The sequence below is a fragment of the Carassius auratus genome, chromosome 24 (genome assembly GCF_003368295.1).
Source record: "Carassius auratus strain Wakin chromosome 24, ASM336829v1, whole genome shotgun sequence".
In the NCBI taxonomy this organism is placed as follows: domain Eukaryota; kingdom Metazoa; phylum Chordata; class Actinopteri; order Cypriniformes; family Cyprinidae; genus Carassius; species Carassius auratus.
Genome location: NC_039266.1, coordinates 11,777,643 through 11,794,669, shown reverse-complemented (window position 1 = coordinate 11,794,669; position 17,027 = coordinate 11,777,643). Strand labels below are relative to the sequence as shown.

General features: G+C 36.4%; 1 protein-coding gene across 1 annotated transcript; it reads left to right on the top strand.

Annotated features, from left to right (window-relative positions):
* Positions 1-6,032: 6,032 nt before the first annotated feature.
* Positions 6,033-11,055, top strand: LOC113042295 (suppressor of cytokine signaling 6-like). Its single transcript, XM_026201025.1, has 2 exons — positions 6,033-6,403; positions 7,862-11,055. Exon 2 carries the CDS (start codon positions 7,993-7,995, stop codon positions 9,538-9,540), a length of 1,548 nt encoding a protein of 515 aa, XP_026056810.1. The 5' UTR covers positions 6,033-6,403; positions 7,862-7,992; the 3' UTR covers positions 9,541-11,055.
* The last annotated feature ends 5,972 nt before the right edge of the window (positions 11,056-17,027 follow it).

Sequence of the window (17,027 nt, the reverse complement as noted above, 5' to 3'; positions counted from 1 at the left end):
AATATAAATCAATTGTATTTGTTAGGATATGTTTATTATTTTATTTTATTGTCCTTGATGAATATCTCAAGATCGTCATCATCAAATAAACGGATGCCTTGAGTATCTGTATTTCTTTATTAATAACAATCTTGAATCAATAACAGCACGCAAACCATTTTGGGCTGATTTCATTGGAGAGGTCTTCTGGATAGCATCGGATGAGTCTTTCACCTCTCTTCCATTCATCTTTATATCAGAACTAAAGGCCCGTATGTGGCACATGAAATATGATTTAAACACCTAAATGTTCACCATGTGCTCACTGTGATAGACCCTGCTGGTAATCAGCCTAGATCTGAGATCAGTCATTCAAAGCATTCCAGCCTGAGGAAACAGACTGCACCTTCAGATGAATGTGTCCTGGGTTCGGTATGATTCATCACCTCCTCTGGTACACTGAAGCCTCACTGTCCAAATCACTCTATTTGTCTAAAACACCACAGTGCTGTGGTCTCCTCCCTGAGCGGTCTGACTGGTTGATATGACTCTCAGCACAACCCTGACCTGAAGACCTTTGGACTGATTTCCCTGTTTTATTTTCCACATGGCTGTCTCTTTCTGATATGCGAACCTGTGTTACGGAGGGGATCGCGCTGCATCTTTTCCCACTGTGAGATAAAGTGCTTGGTTGATGAACCAAATCTATCGCCCTGGCTTGCACCCATGCTCCTGCTCGGACTCATCATGAATATTCCGCACTAAGAGTCCAATATGCAACATAACCCAAACAAATTTGATATCGCAAAGACCAGGTACACACTCCGATTTCTTATTTGGTTATTTTAAAACTCTTTCGACTTTCTAGTCTAGGGGGTATCTGGAAAAATGCAGATTTTGCTTTGTTCAAGTCACCATGAAATTGGACATTTCATATTTTTTTATGGAATATTACAGGGTTTGTTATAGACAATTTATCTGTGTACATCTTTTTTTTTTTTTATTCAAAAACATTAACTTCCCCTCCCCCTCACAACACCATCTCTTCTTTGATGAAATGTGCTCTGACTCAATAGTGGGACAACTGCCCCCCCCCCCACCAGCATCCTGTCACTCACATGAGATCACGGCAATCAGCAAACAACAATCCAGTTAATTCCTATACTTTTATAATGGGGTTTTTCAATTTATGAGTAAAATAAAGCCTGTGGCAAACATGGCTTGAAAATGCTTGGACCATTTGTTCTACAACATAAACTACACACAGTCACTCCCCAAACTGTCTTGTCTAGCTACTTATTCAAAATATATGTTTTCAAATATAAACATGACTGCTTCAAAATTTGTTTTTGGTATATTCGTCACAATAGATAAGTAAAGAAGATATTTGATGAAAATATTCACCCTGAGTCATTCCCTTGCTTACCAATGGTTGCCCAACAGTGAATGGGTGGTATCAGAATATATATATATATTTATATATATATATATATAGAGAGAGAGAGAGAGAGAGAGAGAGAGAGATGTCGGTATCAAATTTTCCTGTTGCGATTAATTGCTAATGCTTTTATCGCGGTAAACGGTTTTATCACAATATTAAAATTTATTTTGGCCATAATACAGTATAAAGGTTTAATAACGTTTTTCTTATAACAGAAATAACTGAATATTTAAATGCAATAAAGCAATACAGAAAAATATATAAAGTTACACGTTTTACACTACACGGATTAAAGTGCAAAAGTATATATATATATATATATATATATATATATATATATATATATATATATATATATATATATATATATATATAGGGAAGGGAGGCAGTGTCTCTTCAAAAAACTGGATGGCAAAATAACCGATACTTAAGTCGCACATATACATTGAAAGTATAAAAGTCACTTGTTTTTATAAAGTAACACTGTCCAACAGTGTAAAGTTACAGTGGAGGCTTGCCTCCCTTCAGTCCATAGACTTACAACAGAGACCCCTTGGCATGCCTTTACATTTCTGGGTTGTAATTGAGAATGAATGGGGGAAAGTCATGTGAGAGGAGGCAATGCCTCCCCTGCCCTATGATTGGATGGTCGCCGTGATTTTGCCAAGACATGTTCCTGGATCAACATCTTTTGATGATCCTCGATCAACATTATTGTACAGAAATATAGACTTAACCCAATCCCTACCTCTAAACCTAACCCTACCCATAATTTATTCTTAAAATCAGTGGGAAATGATAGCTGATTAACAAGGGGTGTAGAAGCACCTAACCCTGATTGATAGCCTATAACAGATATTATCTCAATTCTGATTGGTTGATGGAATGTTGTTCCAGGATCAACAAGGATGTTGATCCAGGAATATGTTGTACTTGGTGAAATCCCGCTCAACGTAATGGGATATGATCAGTTTTGATTGAATGTTATTGGTTCATGTGATAAATCCCGCCTCTTGTTTTCATGCGAGCTCTTGGCAGAATGAAGAAAATTATTTTGACTAATTATAAAGAAAGTAAATAACTCTCCTGCTTAATTACCACTACATTGTGTCACGTCAAAATAAAAATTGAAATGGTCTGAAAACGTGATGATTGCTTCAGTTTTTAGTCATTACGGACACTAATTCAAACTGTTTACAAAACATCCAGTGTTCTTCAAAGCACATTTACACCCAAATGACCCAAAAAAGCATCAGCTCAGTGACAATGAGCAAACCATGTTTTACATGCTTAAATAAATCTTATTGGTATTTTCTTTGCAAACGTTAATTACATTCAGGTCGAGTTGTATATGGCTGACTCATTACATTCAGTGTGGCTCCAGCTGTTTCAGGTGTAATTAATGCAAACTCTCTCAGACTCTTTAAGGACTCTCCATGTGGAGCGAGCAGAGATTTTGAAGGACTAGCTTGCGGATCGCCTTTCCTGCATGTTAATGCATCCAGAACATGCACTTGTTAACTTGAAAGGAAAAGAGGGCATACGCTAAAGAGGTAAACATGATCAATCCAATAAATGACCCCTGACCAGAGAGCAAGAGACGCTCTAGCCAAGTAATCTCAGACAACAAAAACCCAAGTGGTCCCACTGGTACCATCACTGTCTGACATGTCTGTAATACATGTCTTCCGCTCCACTGCAAGTGTTGAAGATATTAGGGTGGGCACCGAGGGACCTCTGACAACCGCCCCCTAGCAAAAACAGTCAAGCTGAAGGACTAAATCAATGTGAGAGATGCTGCAGACATATTGTGCAAATAATTTCTGGCTCATGCAGCTTTCATGCAAGATAGGAAGAAACATATGTGATATGACAAATGATAATCTCCTGATTTAAAAGACAGAAAAAGCATGCAATGTAAAGAAACCCTGTTTATCTTTAAAGATTCTGGTTTGTCTTCTAAAAACCCTTTATAAGCATGACTGTGCTCTTTTAACGAATCAGGTTGTCTCCTCCTCTCTGGATATAATGTGGTTCAGCTTGATAAGCTCTAATAGGGGCATGTAATTAGACTCTTTGCATAGAGGCTGTCTCTGCACAAAGAGCTCCGGCAGGTTCACCACCGCATTTTATTAACTTGACAGTTTAACTTTAAGAGTGGGGGGAAAAAAACAGCATCTCTGAGTAAGGCTCAAATTAGCCCAACAGCAGTAAACACAATTACCCACTTTAAAACAATACTGACACTAATTAGACCACCAATGAATTACTTTAAAGTTTATGCTTTATCTCAAATAACACTGTAGCACTTAGAAAGAAAAAAAAAAGATAGCGACCTGATCCTGACAAATTATTCGTAAATTAAATTTGTTTAAAAAAATAATATAAATATATGTATGTCTTTATCTGTGTTTGTTTTCATTAATCATATTTAATATCCACTATCATTTTAGAATATAAAGATACTAATGTGAAATAAAAGACTGTGCTGAACTGAGAGTTTAATAAGTTTTAATAATAATAATAATAATAATAATGATATATTATCAGGTTAAACTGCAACTATCTAATCTATCAGTCTGTCTTTCTGTCTACATATATGTATGTACATATATACAAATCTGACACTCATTAAAAAGCGCTCAAGAAAAATCTGAAAATATTTTGCCTTCAGCATAAATAAATTTGACTGAAAAATTTGTAGGAATTCAATTTAATAAATTATAGATAAAGGGAAAAAAATGGATAAACCTTTGACAAAGTCATATGTGATTTGAAGCAGATTTATACAATAAATGAATGAATGAATGCGTGAATAAAAAACGACACCCTCCTCTTGCATATTTCATGTAATAGGCTACATAACACTTTTCTTTTCAGATCATTATTTTTCATTACATTTTTATATAAGAAATGAAATATTATCTTGCATTCAAAGTCTCAAACCTTGTCAAGTAATATTATGTGATGGCTTGCACACAGAATTTGCTGTATAAAGTAAAGTAAAATAACAACCTTTGCCATAATCAGTGATGGGAATAACGGCGTTATAAATAACGGCGTTACTAACGGCATTACTTTTTCCAGTAACGAGTAATCTAATTGATTACTCTTCTCATCTTAATAACGCCGTTACCGTTACTGCCAAAAAATGCAGCGCGTTACTATAACTGATGATGAAGCTGTTTTTTTTTTTTCATCAGACCAACTAGATCTCTGAGCGAGAGGCAAATACTTTTTTTACTGTTCTTCCTTGGTTAGTGGGCAGAGCACGAGACAAGCGCATAAATGCTGACGATTGGCTGAGGTAGAGTAAAATTTCATTGTAAGCCAATCAGAGGTAGAGTTGGGCGGGTTTTCGAAAGCACGCATAGTAGTGATGGGAATTCGGCTCTTTTGACTCAGCTCACTGAAAAGAGCCGGCTCTTTGGCTCACAAACGGCTCTTTAAATGACTTTGACTATAATATTTCCATTTTTATTACATAATTATTTAATTTCTATAGGCTAAATTTGAAAAAATAGAGTTGGCTCTTCAGATATGCGAGCCAGCTCCCGAAGTTCAACTAAAAAAGCCGGCTCTTAGAGTCGGCTCATTCGCGAATCGCGAACGACTCATCAAAAGCTCATTCGCGAACTAGTCGATCCATCATCACTAACGCTCATTCGCGAACGACCCATCATCGGACAGGACAGGACACACAACGAACAACACAAGCCAGTCAGTCAACGAGAGACAGGTATGGCGACGAGCCCAAATAATCCAAAAGTAGCCTTCTCTAAATGGAAGTATATACATTACTTTTTCCTTCAAGAAATTAAAGAAACAATAAAAGGAAATATCAAAAGTTCCCAAAAATCTATCATGTTATTTGCATTGATCCACTATATAAACATAATATCTACATACATGCCATTTGACTGGAGGCTAGTCTCACTTTGTCCCACAGCAACTTTTTTTTTTAGATGTGTGTACAATGTTTCATGTTTCTGTTAATAATGTATTGTATTAAGTGTCCATTTCATTATAATATTCAGATTTATCATAAATAATTGAACATGCACATGTATTTTAAGTTCCTTTAAAGAGGGGTAGAGGTGGGGTCACGTTTGAGCATTTAAAATGTAATTTTACTTGAAAGTAACGCAATAGTTACTTTCTTAAGTAACTAGTTACTTTAAAAATTTGTAACTGAGTTACTAATTTAGTTACTTTTTGGAAGAAGTAACTAGTAACTGTAACTAATTACTTTTTAAAAGTAACTTGCCCAACACTGGCCATAATACATAAATAATATTTCTAATAATATAGTTTAATGATAACTGAACATATAATAAATAGTATATTATTAACCTATATAGTATATATCTGTTTGCTGTGCAACATTTACATTACATTTATTCATTTAGCAGACGCTTTTATCCAAAGCGACTTACAGATGAGCAGTGGAAGCGATCAAAAACAACAAAAAGAGCAATTATAATAAGAGCTACATTTGTGAATTTAAGTATTTATATTGCTTATTTCACGAATGAATAAATAAATGAATCCCAGTCCAGACTTCCTCATCCCTCTTGTTATCCTTTCAGAGTCTTTTCCCATAATGCAACAGTCAACAAAGGAAGAGGGAGAGAAACGAACTGTAGCCAAAGTGGCTAGCTAGCACAAAAAAGGGGAAGAGAGAAATGGGGCTGTCATGAAACTTTAAGGAATGTTTCTCTCATCAAACTGGCAAATACAGCTGAGGAAAACCAGCCTCGGCATTTCGCGTGCATGAGATGATGACAGACCACGAGCAGTGGGTGTTTATGTAGTTAAGCAGCTCTTGTTCGTGCGAGGGAGCTGTTACTGGATTAGCTTAGCAGCTAGCAGTCTATTATTAGCACGCTAATGCTAAATGCAACCCTCTTCGTCAGATTTACAGACACGTTCAACCCAGATCTTTCTGAAGCAGGAAATGGGGATTAAACCCTTTTTAAAGTGGTAAGTGGACATAATTTGTTGTATGTACCTTAATATTTACACTGTCTCTATTTGTGTCGAACAAGGTCCCGTAGCCTGCTAGCTAAATCGGTTCATTGGCCTGTTCATTTTGCGAGAAAAAGTTTGATCTGATCGTACAAAATGAAAAAAAAAAAACATTATAATTTATTATTATTTAATTTTTTTTAGTCCCGTGTTGCTCTATGGTTATTGAGTTAGATGCAGTAGTGTCGTAATCAAGCTAAATGTTTATATAAAGGCCTGTGTCAGTTCTGCAGTAAACTGCTCTTTTTGAACATCATGAACAATTATACATACATCAACGTTAAGTAAATACATTCACAAGCTATACTTTTTGGTATTAATTTGTGTCTAGTACGTGTTTGTAAATTGATCTATTGGTTTTATGTCAACATGTTATTTATAATCCCATGTTGGATAATCTGGTTATCCTTCGTGATTGCACATCATGATGTTGATTTAAGCATAGTACAACTCAAGTCAGTCAATAAACATCAAATGTCAGATCTGACAGTTTTGTAACATTATCATATTTTATTGACCCGTGTCAATAATATATGATGTTACACGTTTGAAATGTTCACATGGACTCATCTGACAGCCTAACTTGACATCACATATTTTTTTAATGCAAGTTAAATGTGTTAAAAGTGTTAACCAGTAGTAAACAAGTACTAACAGTGTTTTTGTGAATATAAACATTATTAATAAATGTTATTTTGTGGAATTGGCATTTCAAACTGGATACATAAAAAAAAGAAAAGGCAATGGCTATCTAGTTAAATGTAGCTATTTGTAGCTTTGTTTGGTTCTCATGGTCATATAAATTATACAATTATCAGATAATATTGAAATCAATTTTCAGGTCTTTTAAGGAAGAAAGAAACTGAAAATATAAAGATGTGAAATAAAAAGGAAGTAAACATTAACCACCAGTGCACTCAATAATCTGGAACGGGAATCACATTTCACAAAATCAAAGCAATGCTCATTTTACATACAATGCACAGCATGGAAATGACAGCAGGAAACTGGATTTATCTCAGCATAGTGTAAAGTTGCTCCCTCAATAAGTCAAGTGCCAGCTGATCTCTTCTGTCCACATTTCACACAGCTTGGATCGTTGGATCGAGGTTTATGTACCTAATGCAGATTTTCTGAATCTCAGCAGATTTAAAACATATGCCAAAAGGCATTGTAGCATTTGCTTGTGACCTAATGAAGATGGAAAATGGGAATCCTATGTGTCTGTACTTTGGCTGTGGTCAAAATACAAGTCCCATTCTTGACATCTATTAGCCACACATGAAAAAAAAATCCAAATACTGGCTGATATATCAGATGACTTAAAGTCATGATAAATCAAAAAGATTAAGAACTCCTGTTTGCTTTTGGTTATTTAACTTTTTATATGATGTCTTCTCTCTCATTTTGCAGATGATGAAGGCTTTGGCGTTCACATGATTGACATTTCCCAGTCACATGACCAGACTCTTTGGTTAGCATCCTTTGGTCAGCAGATAGGAATGTCCCATGCTGACTGACTGTACCTGATTGGGTGTACAAGGATGAAGAAGATCAGTCTGAAGACGATCAGAAAGTCACTTAGCATAAAGGGCAAAGAAGATGGGGATTTCGTCATGCTCCAGCAGCCATCATTAACGGCCGAGTTCACCAAGGATGACTCTCTCTTTGGAGGCTGTTACACCAAAGGGCTGGTAGGTTGCAATCTTAATGGAGAGGAAGAGAAGGGTCATAAGAACCGATCGAAGAGCGAAAGTCTTATGGGCACTCTAAAGAGGAGACTATCTACCAAACAGAAAGCGAAAGTCAAAGGGGGCTCCACCTCGGTGGGCTCTGGAGATGATGATGACACGTTCTCTTCCTCGTCAGTCCCGATAAGCTTTAATGAAGTCAAAGCCCAGCGGCCCTTAAGATCCTCGTCCCTCCGAAGCCATCATTACAGCCCTTCTCCATGGCCTTTCCGCCCAGTTGTCTCTGAAGAGGCTTGCATCAAGATGGAGGTGAAAGTCAAAGCTATGGTCCACTCCCCAAATCCCAGTCCCTCCCTCAATGGCATCAGAAAGGAGTTCCGTGACGTCCAGTTAGAAGGTTTGTTCCAGGATCAGAGCGAGTCTCTGAAGGACATGGATGCTCAGAGTGGCAACTTGCGTTTGAACATTGAGGATCACGTGCCTATTGGACTCACACCTCAGGACTACATCCAGTACACAATGCCTTTAGATGAGGGAATGTACCCAAATTCATCCCAGTCCTTCTGCTTGGATGGTCCCTCTCCAATGGAAGTGGTCGATCAGGGCCCGGATGACCATGATCTCATGCCATCGGACATTCTCATGGAGCAGGCGGTGAGCGGACACCTTCCTGGTACTCCAGCGATGGTCCTTTCCAACTCCAGAGCTGACACACCTTTATTTTCTCCCTCCCTGTCACCTCTTTCCAACAACGATATTCCAAGGACCCTCTCGGGGTTCAGTGGTGCAGATTCTCATGTTGTCGAGAGAGTGAGGCACCACCTGAACTTTGACCCCAATTCCGCTCCTGGTGTTAGCAGGGTGTACGATTCTTTCCAAAGCAGTGGACCCATGGTTGTAACGAGCCTTACGGAGGAACTTAAAAAACTGGCCAAGCAGGGTTGGTACTGGGGACCTATAACTCGATGGGAGGCTGAGGAGAAGCTCATCAACCTTCCAGACGGCTCGTTTTTAGTGAGGGACAGTTCAGACGATCGTTATCTCCTGAGCCTGAGCTTTCGGTCACAGGGAAAGACGCTTCACACCAGGATCGAACATTCGAATGGCAGATTCAGCTTTTACGAGCAGCCTGACATAGAAGGTCACACTTCCATCGTAGATCTCATTGAGCACTCTATAAAAGACTCTGAAAACGGCGCGTTCTGTTACTCCAGATCCCGTCTGCCGGGGTCCGCCACGTACCCCGTTCGCTTGACCAATCCTGTCTCGCGGTTCATGCAAGTCCGTTCCCTGCAGTATCTTTGCCGCTTTGTCATCCGACAGTACACGCGGATAGATTTGATCCAGAAACTGCCTTTACCAAACAAAATGAAAGATTATTTGCAGGAGAAGCACTACTGAATGGACTATAGTGGGATATGGTAGTAAATTGCACTTTTTGTTGAATGGCGCATTCTTAAAACAGTTTACATGGAGGTCAGGTGATCAGTTGCGTAGGTTGACTATCCGATCTTCCCACATATATATGTGGTTAATTTGTTGTTGCTTAGATTCAGTGTTTTACATTTTGCAGGTCTTTTCGGAGCAACGTGGTAAGTCTAGAAACCATTTAGGATTGGAATGCCATGCCTAATACACATATATTGATTATATGAATATTTTTTACAGTAATACTAATACTCTTATCATAGCTTGGATTTGAGGATTGGATGTTGCGTTAATGTGCTTCATTCATCAATAGTTTTGCTGTAGCGAAAAGGTGGGGTCACATTAGCGAAATTTCTGCAATTTTTTTTTTTTCGCAAAAGAGGTCTGTTTTCAGTGGTGAAGCACAGCTAACATAGAAATCACTTTCAAACAAGCATCTTTCTGTTGGACAGTGTGGCGAATCTGTGAAAATTGTGTGAGGAAATCTTTCGCAATTCCCAGTCGTGTCAATTCCTATTGAAATGACTGGGTTTTCTGTCATGAAAAAAATTAACGAAACAATGATGAATGTGATCGCACCTTTACAGCAAATTTGCTTTTCTCTGGAAATATGATGTCAGCCATGTTTTTGGCATGTTTTGATAGTTTTCCTTCTACAAATCGGTACTTTTAATGAAACTTGCCAATATGCTGGATGACTGAATTTTGGTGGAATACAGTTATCATGTCAAATTACAAATGATTAAATGTAAATGTAAACGAATGCGTCAGTTCGATATACAACTTTTGTAAGAGATGAAGTATTTATTTGGGATTAATGTTCTACATTTATTAGAGGTTAACATTAGGGCCTTTCTCACCGATTTAGTTCCAGAACTAAATGTACAGTACTAAAGTACTGGGAAGATTTTGCGTGAACTATTTCCCAGTACCATATAAAGAGTTGCATTCGCACCGACAGTGTGTACTAGGACGTGACGTAAGCCGGTCGACAATGATGTAATTTTTGCGTGTGTTCAACAATGTTAACATAGAAGAACAACTTTAACATAGAAGAACAACGTTAACTACAGGTGGATGGAGGACGCTGTGATCGGAGCTGTGTTTTTGTTGTTTCTCGTGGGTTTTCACAATAATGGACATGGAATGTTGACATATACGTAAAGCGATTGAAAGAAGGGAAAGGAAGACTAAAAATCTCCAACGACAACTGGCTGTGCTACATTTGCTACAAGTGCCTCCACTTCAGCATCCATACATTATCACTGTCCACCATACTTTTGAAATAAGTTGACACAGTGTTTACAGTATGTTACACAGCGTTTTAAATCATGGCGGCTGAGGGCGTTTTCGAACACGTTTGGCCAATCAATGTCTACTTACATAATGGATAGTACCAGTTGTGCTGGTTAGACCCTGTCCGGAGTAGGAGCTACCATATTTTCCAGACTATAAGTCGCCCTTTTTTCATAGTTTAGCTGGTCCTGCAGCTTATAGTCAGGTGCGACTTATCAAAATTAATTTGACATGAACCAAGAGAAAACATTACCTTCTCCAGCCACGAGATGGCGCTCTATGCTGCTCAGTGCTCCTGTAGCCTACCACTGAGCAGCGTAGAGCACCCTCTTGCGGCTGTAGATGGTAATGTTTCCTCTCGGTTCTTGGTTCTAAATAAATGTGACTTAATTTTTTTGTCCTCATCTTGACGTTTTTTTGACTTATACTCAGGTGCGATTTATAGTTAGAAAAATACGGTAATTTGGTTCTCGAAAAAGGCAGTCTGGTACTAAAATCGCACCTAGTTCCGGTGGTGCGAAAACAGCCAAAAGTGGGTGGTTCCACGATTAGTTCTGGTACTATGAAAAGGTTCCTGCAGACGAAAGGCCCTAGTAAAACATTTATTTGTCATTTAGACTTTTGTAGATCTGTGCAACAGCAAATTTGGTTCAGTCAGGTATGAGAAGACCACATAAGAAAAGACTGTGAAACACAGAAGAATGCTTATAGAAGAATACATGCAGAATGCCATGAATCTGTGATATACAAAAAGGGAGCAGGTAGAGAACAAAATAGGTTTTGTGTTTTATTTCTGTTGCATAGCGTGGTTCATGCAGTATTCCTTTGCCTAAATCATTAAGCAAAGGTTTATTATGGTTCATAAACGTCTTATTTGTCTTGTACAAACACCATTTTAAGTATTTCATATTTAAGCGCTGGAATGATTGCAGTCACTCGTTGTTGTTGCTCTGGTTGAGAGAAGAAAATTTAATTGGTGACAACCTACCCAAAACCTAAAAGCACAGTTTTATATTTACTTGTTTATACTTGAACAGGAGTAAACTTTCAATTAATCTGCAAGTATCCCAAAGGAATTATGCATTCATAAATTCTTGAGTGAATATGGAAGATTTTTTTGCCCTTTGCCGAACGACAGAAGGCTTTCCTCACCCTCTGTCCTTCATAATAGCAGCATGTCAGCCTGTCAATATTTCATAAACTCTGCTTCAAGCCAAAAATGTTGCATTCAGACATTTGAGAATTTATACAGTGTTGTCTGTTAAGTTTTTCCCACACCACGGAAGTTGACTCTTTCCTGTCACCTGAAAGGGAATTATCAGTTGCTTTTCTTTGGTTTAAGGGCTTCAGATAGGAAAAATTGGATGCTTTTGTGTAAGTTGGTGGTTTTTGCACATTTCTTAAATGATGCTGGGATAAATATGTCATGAAATGGTTCAGTCGGCGCTGCTTGGTTTTGGATTACATTAGGATAATCAGCAAACAGGGGAGCTTATAAATGTCTCTTTAGCTGGCATATTGAATGTGTGTGAATCAGTGCCAGGACTTTCTATTTGTGGTTTCGCACCACACATGGTCTAAGGCTTTTAAGGGCCATTTTAAAAAAGTGCCAACTGGCATTCACAGAAACCGGTGAACAATGCCACGGAAAGTATTCGTGAGACACATTGGAGAGACTTTGAAGGTTAGCTGTCAAATAAACACAGTTTGCCATCTTTAATATCCATCATTGAAAACATAACCCATTGAGTTAATTCCTTCGGTGAAAAATTTTTGTTTTACGTAATGCATATGAGGGAACAGTTTAAAATTGCTCCTTAACACACCCGGAAACTTATGTGAAATGCTGTATATGTGTGTGTTTAGGTAAAGAATACGATGTTCATGTTTATTCGCTGTATTTGAATGTGCAAAGCTGCCATTTTCCAATTAAATGAAGGGATGTTGGATGTCAGAATCACCTAAACTGTGTGTTTGAGAGTGTGGTTGAGTAAGCAACAAAAAGAATGTTTTAGGCAAGGCACAAGATTTTCAATTAATTGAGAACGAGTTTACCAGAATGTGGAAGTTGACTAATGCAAAAAATAAATGTGAACTGAAATGACCGCAATGTACATTAAATATCCTTTTGTTCATTTCTTTTTATTCCCAGATGTGTGGCATAATTAGATAAACACTGAAAATGTTCAGTGTGTGTGTGTTTTAAAAATGAAGCAAAGTTGCCGGGGCTCCTTTATGTTCAATATCATTTTCATGACCTTGTATGTATGCCGTTAGATGTCGCTTGTTCAGATTGCTGAAGTATTTTGAACCGATGACAGCTGAGCACTTAACAAGCTTCACTGAAATATCTATTTTTCTGATCCATGTCTGTTGTCCTTGTGCTGCGAATGAAGGTGAATGTTTACATGATGTATTTAGTGCAGATTAGTTTCTCTTTGTTTATATCTCTTGGTACAATTTTACAAACATTTCTTTAATGTGTCATACACATTTGTGCTGCTTTACGATTATGATTGCCTTTTTCATTTCAAAACGGGGGAGATAGAATGTCACCTAGATATAGGCCTATCTATTCACAATGAGTTTGGTATAATCTTGAGAAAGTCAGATGCAAAAATGCAAGTCAACGTTTTTAGTTAATGATGATGATGCTCTGAATTCAGTCCTTTTTGTCCAAAAGGGATCTGTTCACTCCAGTTTACAAGGTCAGTTTTCCAAAGTCACTTCTTGTTTGTTGTCAGTTTGAAGTAATGAAAGTACCAATAGTGTTTTCTTGCACATTTGGATACAGTTAAAACATTTTTGTATCTGCTGGTATAAATTATGAATAAAATGTTATTCAAAGCTTTGTTCTGTACTGTCTTTCGTTCATTCTTTCTTTCTTTCTTTCTTTAGGTAATTAATACTTATTCATTTGAATATTTATTTAGATATTTGTGCATTTAGATGTTTGTTTATGATGATATTGAGATACTTATGTATATGTTTACTTACATAGTTATTTAATTAGATATTTACAATTTTTGGTTGTTTAGATATTATATGTAGATATTTAGGTACTTAAACAGGCATTTAGATTTGTATTGAGATTTGAAGAGATATATTTAGATGTTTATTTAATATTTCAAATATGTAGATATTAATTTAGATATTTATACTTATGTATACTTATAGAGATGTTCATTTATGTAGGTATTTAGATATTTTAGATGTTTAGATATGTAGATTTGTAGATATTTATGTTGGTATTTAGTTATATTTAGGTATTTAAACTGATATTCAGATATGAAGATATTAAGATGTTTTAGTTTTTAATGTAGATATTAATAGACACTTCAGAAGTTTGTTTAGAAATCGATATTCAGATATTAGATATGTAGATACACATGTAGATGGTTATTAACTTATGTTGGTATTTATTTAGATATGTTGATATTTAGTTATGTATATATTTAAGCAGGTATTTAGATGTATATAAAGATATTAAGATAGTTTAGTTTTTTATGCAGATATTTAGAAGTTTATATAGAAATGTAAATATTTAGATATTACATGTAGATGCAAATGTAGATTTTTATTCACTTATGTTGTGTTTGAGTCCCTCAAATGTCCTCAGTGTGATAAGATGTATCTCAAAATCATAAAGTCACTGCTTGAAAGGGTTCAAATATGCAAAGATGCTGGAAAACTGAAGAATCACAAAACAGAAAGATCATCAGGTGACCACAAACAGTACTAAGAAACAAGGGTTCCCAAACTTTTGAGTGGGGTTATTTGAATAATTTTAGCATTTTTTTTTTTTTTTGTCTTGTGGACTAAATGTTAATATCTTTAATGTACAATATCTTACTCAGGACAGTACTAAATAAAATATAACATGCATTTAGTATGATCTGTCTTATTTTTTTGAAAATTACTCGCATTTTCACATATTCTGCAAAGGGTGCCCAAACCCTTATGAAAATTAACCATGGTTTAACTACAAATAAAACCAAAAAACCATGGTTACTGTAGTTAAACCATGGTAACCACAAATTAACCATGGTTTTGCTATTTTAACCATAGTTTAACCATGGTATTTGTAGTAAATCTGTGGTTTTACAAATGGCAGTCAATACGCCAAAAAACCATGGGTTACTACAGTTTTACTATAATAAAACCATGGTTATTTTTCGTAAGGGAACTTTCGATTCCCAATGTGTGTGTGTGTGTGTGTGTGTGTGTATATATATATATATATATATATATATATATATATATATATATATATATATATATATATATGTATGTGTATAAGGGCTGTAAAAAATAGCGCGATAACGACGTTAATTAGTTGTTTGTCGTTAATTACGTCAAATTTTTTTAACACGCATGCGCAGTGTGACAAATTATTCAGGTCAGGAAAGTCTCGTCGATCTCTGAATTCTCAAGATAATAAAAAAAACAGCGGCGAGCGCCACGACGAAAACACCGAAAATGCTTAAGGTTTTACCCAAGTTATTCTCAAATACATTCATGCCAAGCACAATAACAGAGACGACTTTGGTAACGTAGTTGATACGCTGGAGCTTCTTCCTGTTATAGCGTCCTGTGTTTCACATTGCGCATGCGCAGAACGCCTACATTCAATGCAGCGAAAATTACAGCGGTTTGAAAAGCATATGCATTTTTACTTGGTTTTACTGTCACTTGAAGCCTTCAGAACGTGAAAATGTCGATCCTAAAGTATTGTGCCAGAGCAAATGAACACCTCCCAAAAACAAGAGTGCCCAGAGTGCTGCTTATGTGATGGCGCATGTTTGTGTTTCTGAGTTCATTCTTTCGAGTTTCTCTATGCATAATTTCATAGATATGTGGCTATATTTAACCACTGGTTCACCTAAAACTCTTACACTATCTGTAGTTAAATGGCATGGTTTGATATAGTGCTCAGGTAAATTTGATTAAGTAAATGTTAAACTTTTGAAATTCAGAAAAAAAGAACCACATATTGATGAATCAATACATGAAAATTATGTATCTGTGTCCTGTTATTTATCTTTTGGTATGCATATCAGAAAAAAAAAATGGTTAGGATTCAGGTGTAATTACAAATAGTGATTAATCCTGATTAATCCACTGAAAATTCTGATTAATTTGATTAAAAATGTTAATCATTTGACAGCCCTAATATATATATATATATATATATATATATATATATATATATATATATATATATATATATATATATCATTTTCTTTTTCTGGGTGCAAGATGTTTTATTCATGGTAAGGTGGTGATAAGTTGTCCCACTGGGATGCCACCCTCATGAAATAGCACGTCCTTTTAAATGTGCTGAACTCAGTGAGTCAAACTTTCAGTGTGAAAAGAAGAGTAGGTTTGTTTTGATATACAGCGATATTCAGTTCTGTTTCGGGATATAATTGGTATTATGGATCGGTCATATTGTTTTTTTAAAGCCGCCGTCTGTTATCTCCACAGTGTTTAGTTAAGAACTTCTTCCACGTTGTTCAATACATATTTCCCTACTGTTGGGTCAAAAATGTATTTAACTAAAAAGTATTCATCATGACTGACTTCATTAGCTATATGCCGCTGAGAAGCCTAAATTAAATCTGAATAGCTCCCTAGATTTGTTACGTCAGTTTCAATTAGAGAGAAATGGCTGTTCGGTTTGTTTTTTACTGGGAGTGTTTCTTTCTCTCGTAAGTCATCAATCAAATGTCTTATTTCTTAGATTTATGACTTAGCCTTGCCATCTGGTCCTCTGCATGAAGTTCCATTTGTCAGCGGATGATGAAGACAACTCAAATTACCCAGTGAACACAGCTATGGCTTTAAAATGGCGTGGCAGAGGGAACTTTGTGGATCTGCAGCATAATGATGAGACCCAGAGTGCCTGCTGGCACCAGATGTTTTTATTTGTGGGGTACTTAAGGTTCACTTTTGAGAGCAGTCTGTGATCCAATGCCAAAGGTCTAATCACCGCTGAAGCTATGGGTAACCTGCACTCATGACTTATTTACTGAGCATAATTAATTAATCAATTAATGGCGTTTTACATTTTTACTTTGGTGGCAATGAGGTGGTTCTGGGTTGCTGCCAGTTTTTTTAATGTTTAATTTTGTTTCTGTGTCAGGTTTTATTGTATTTGATTC

Bases quoted from the DNA above. Each gene is read 5' to 3' on its own strand.
- LOC113042295 (XM_026201025.1), top strand. From the start codon at position 7,993: ATGAAGAAGATCAGTCTGAAGACGATCAGAAAGTCACTTAGCATAAAG.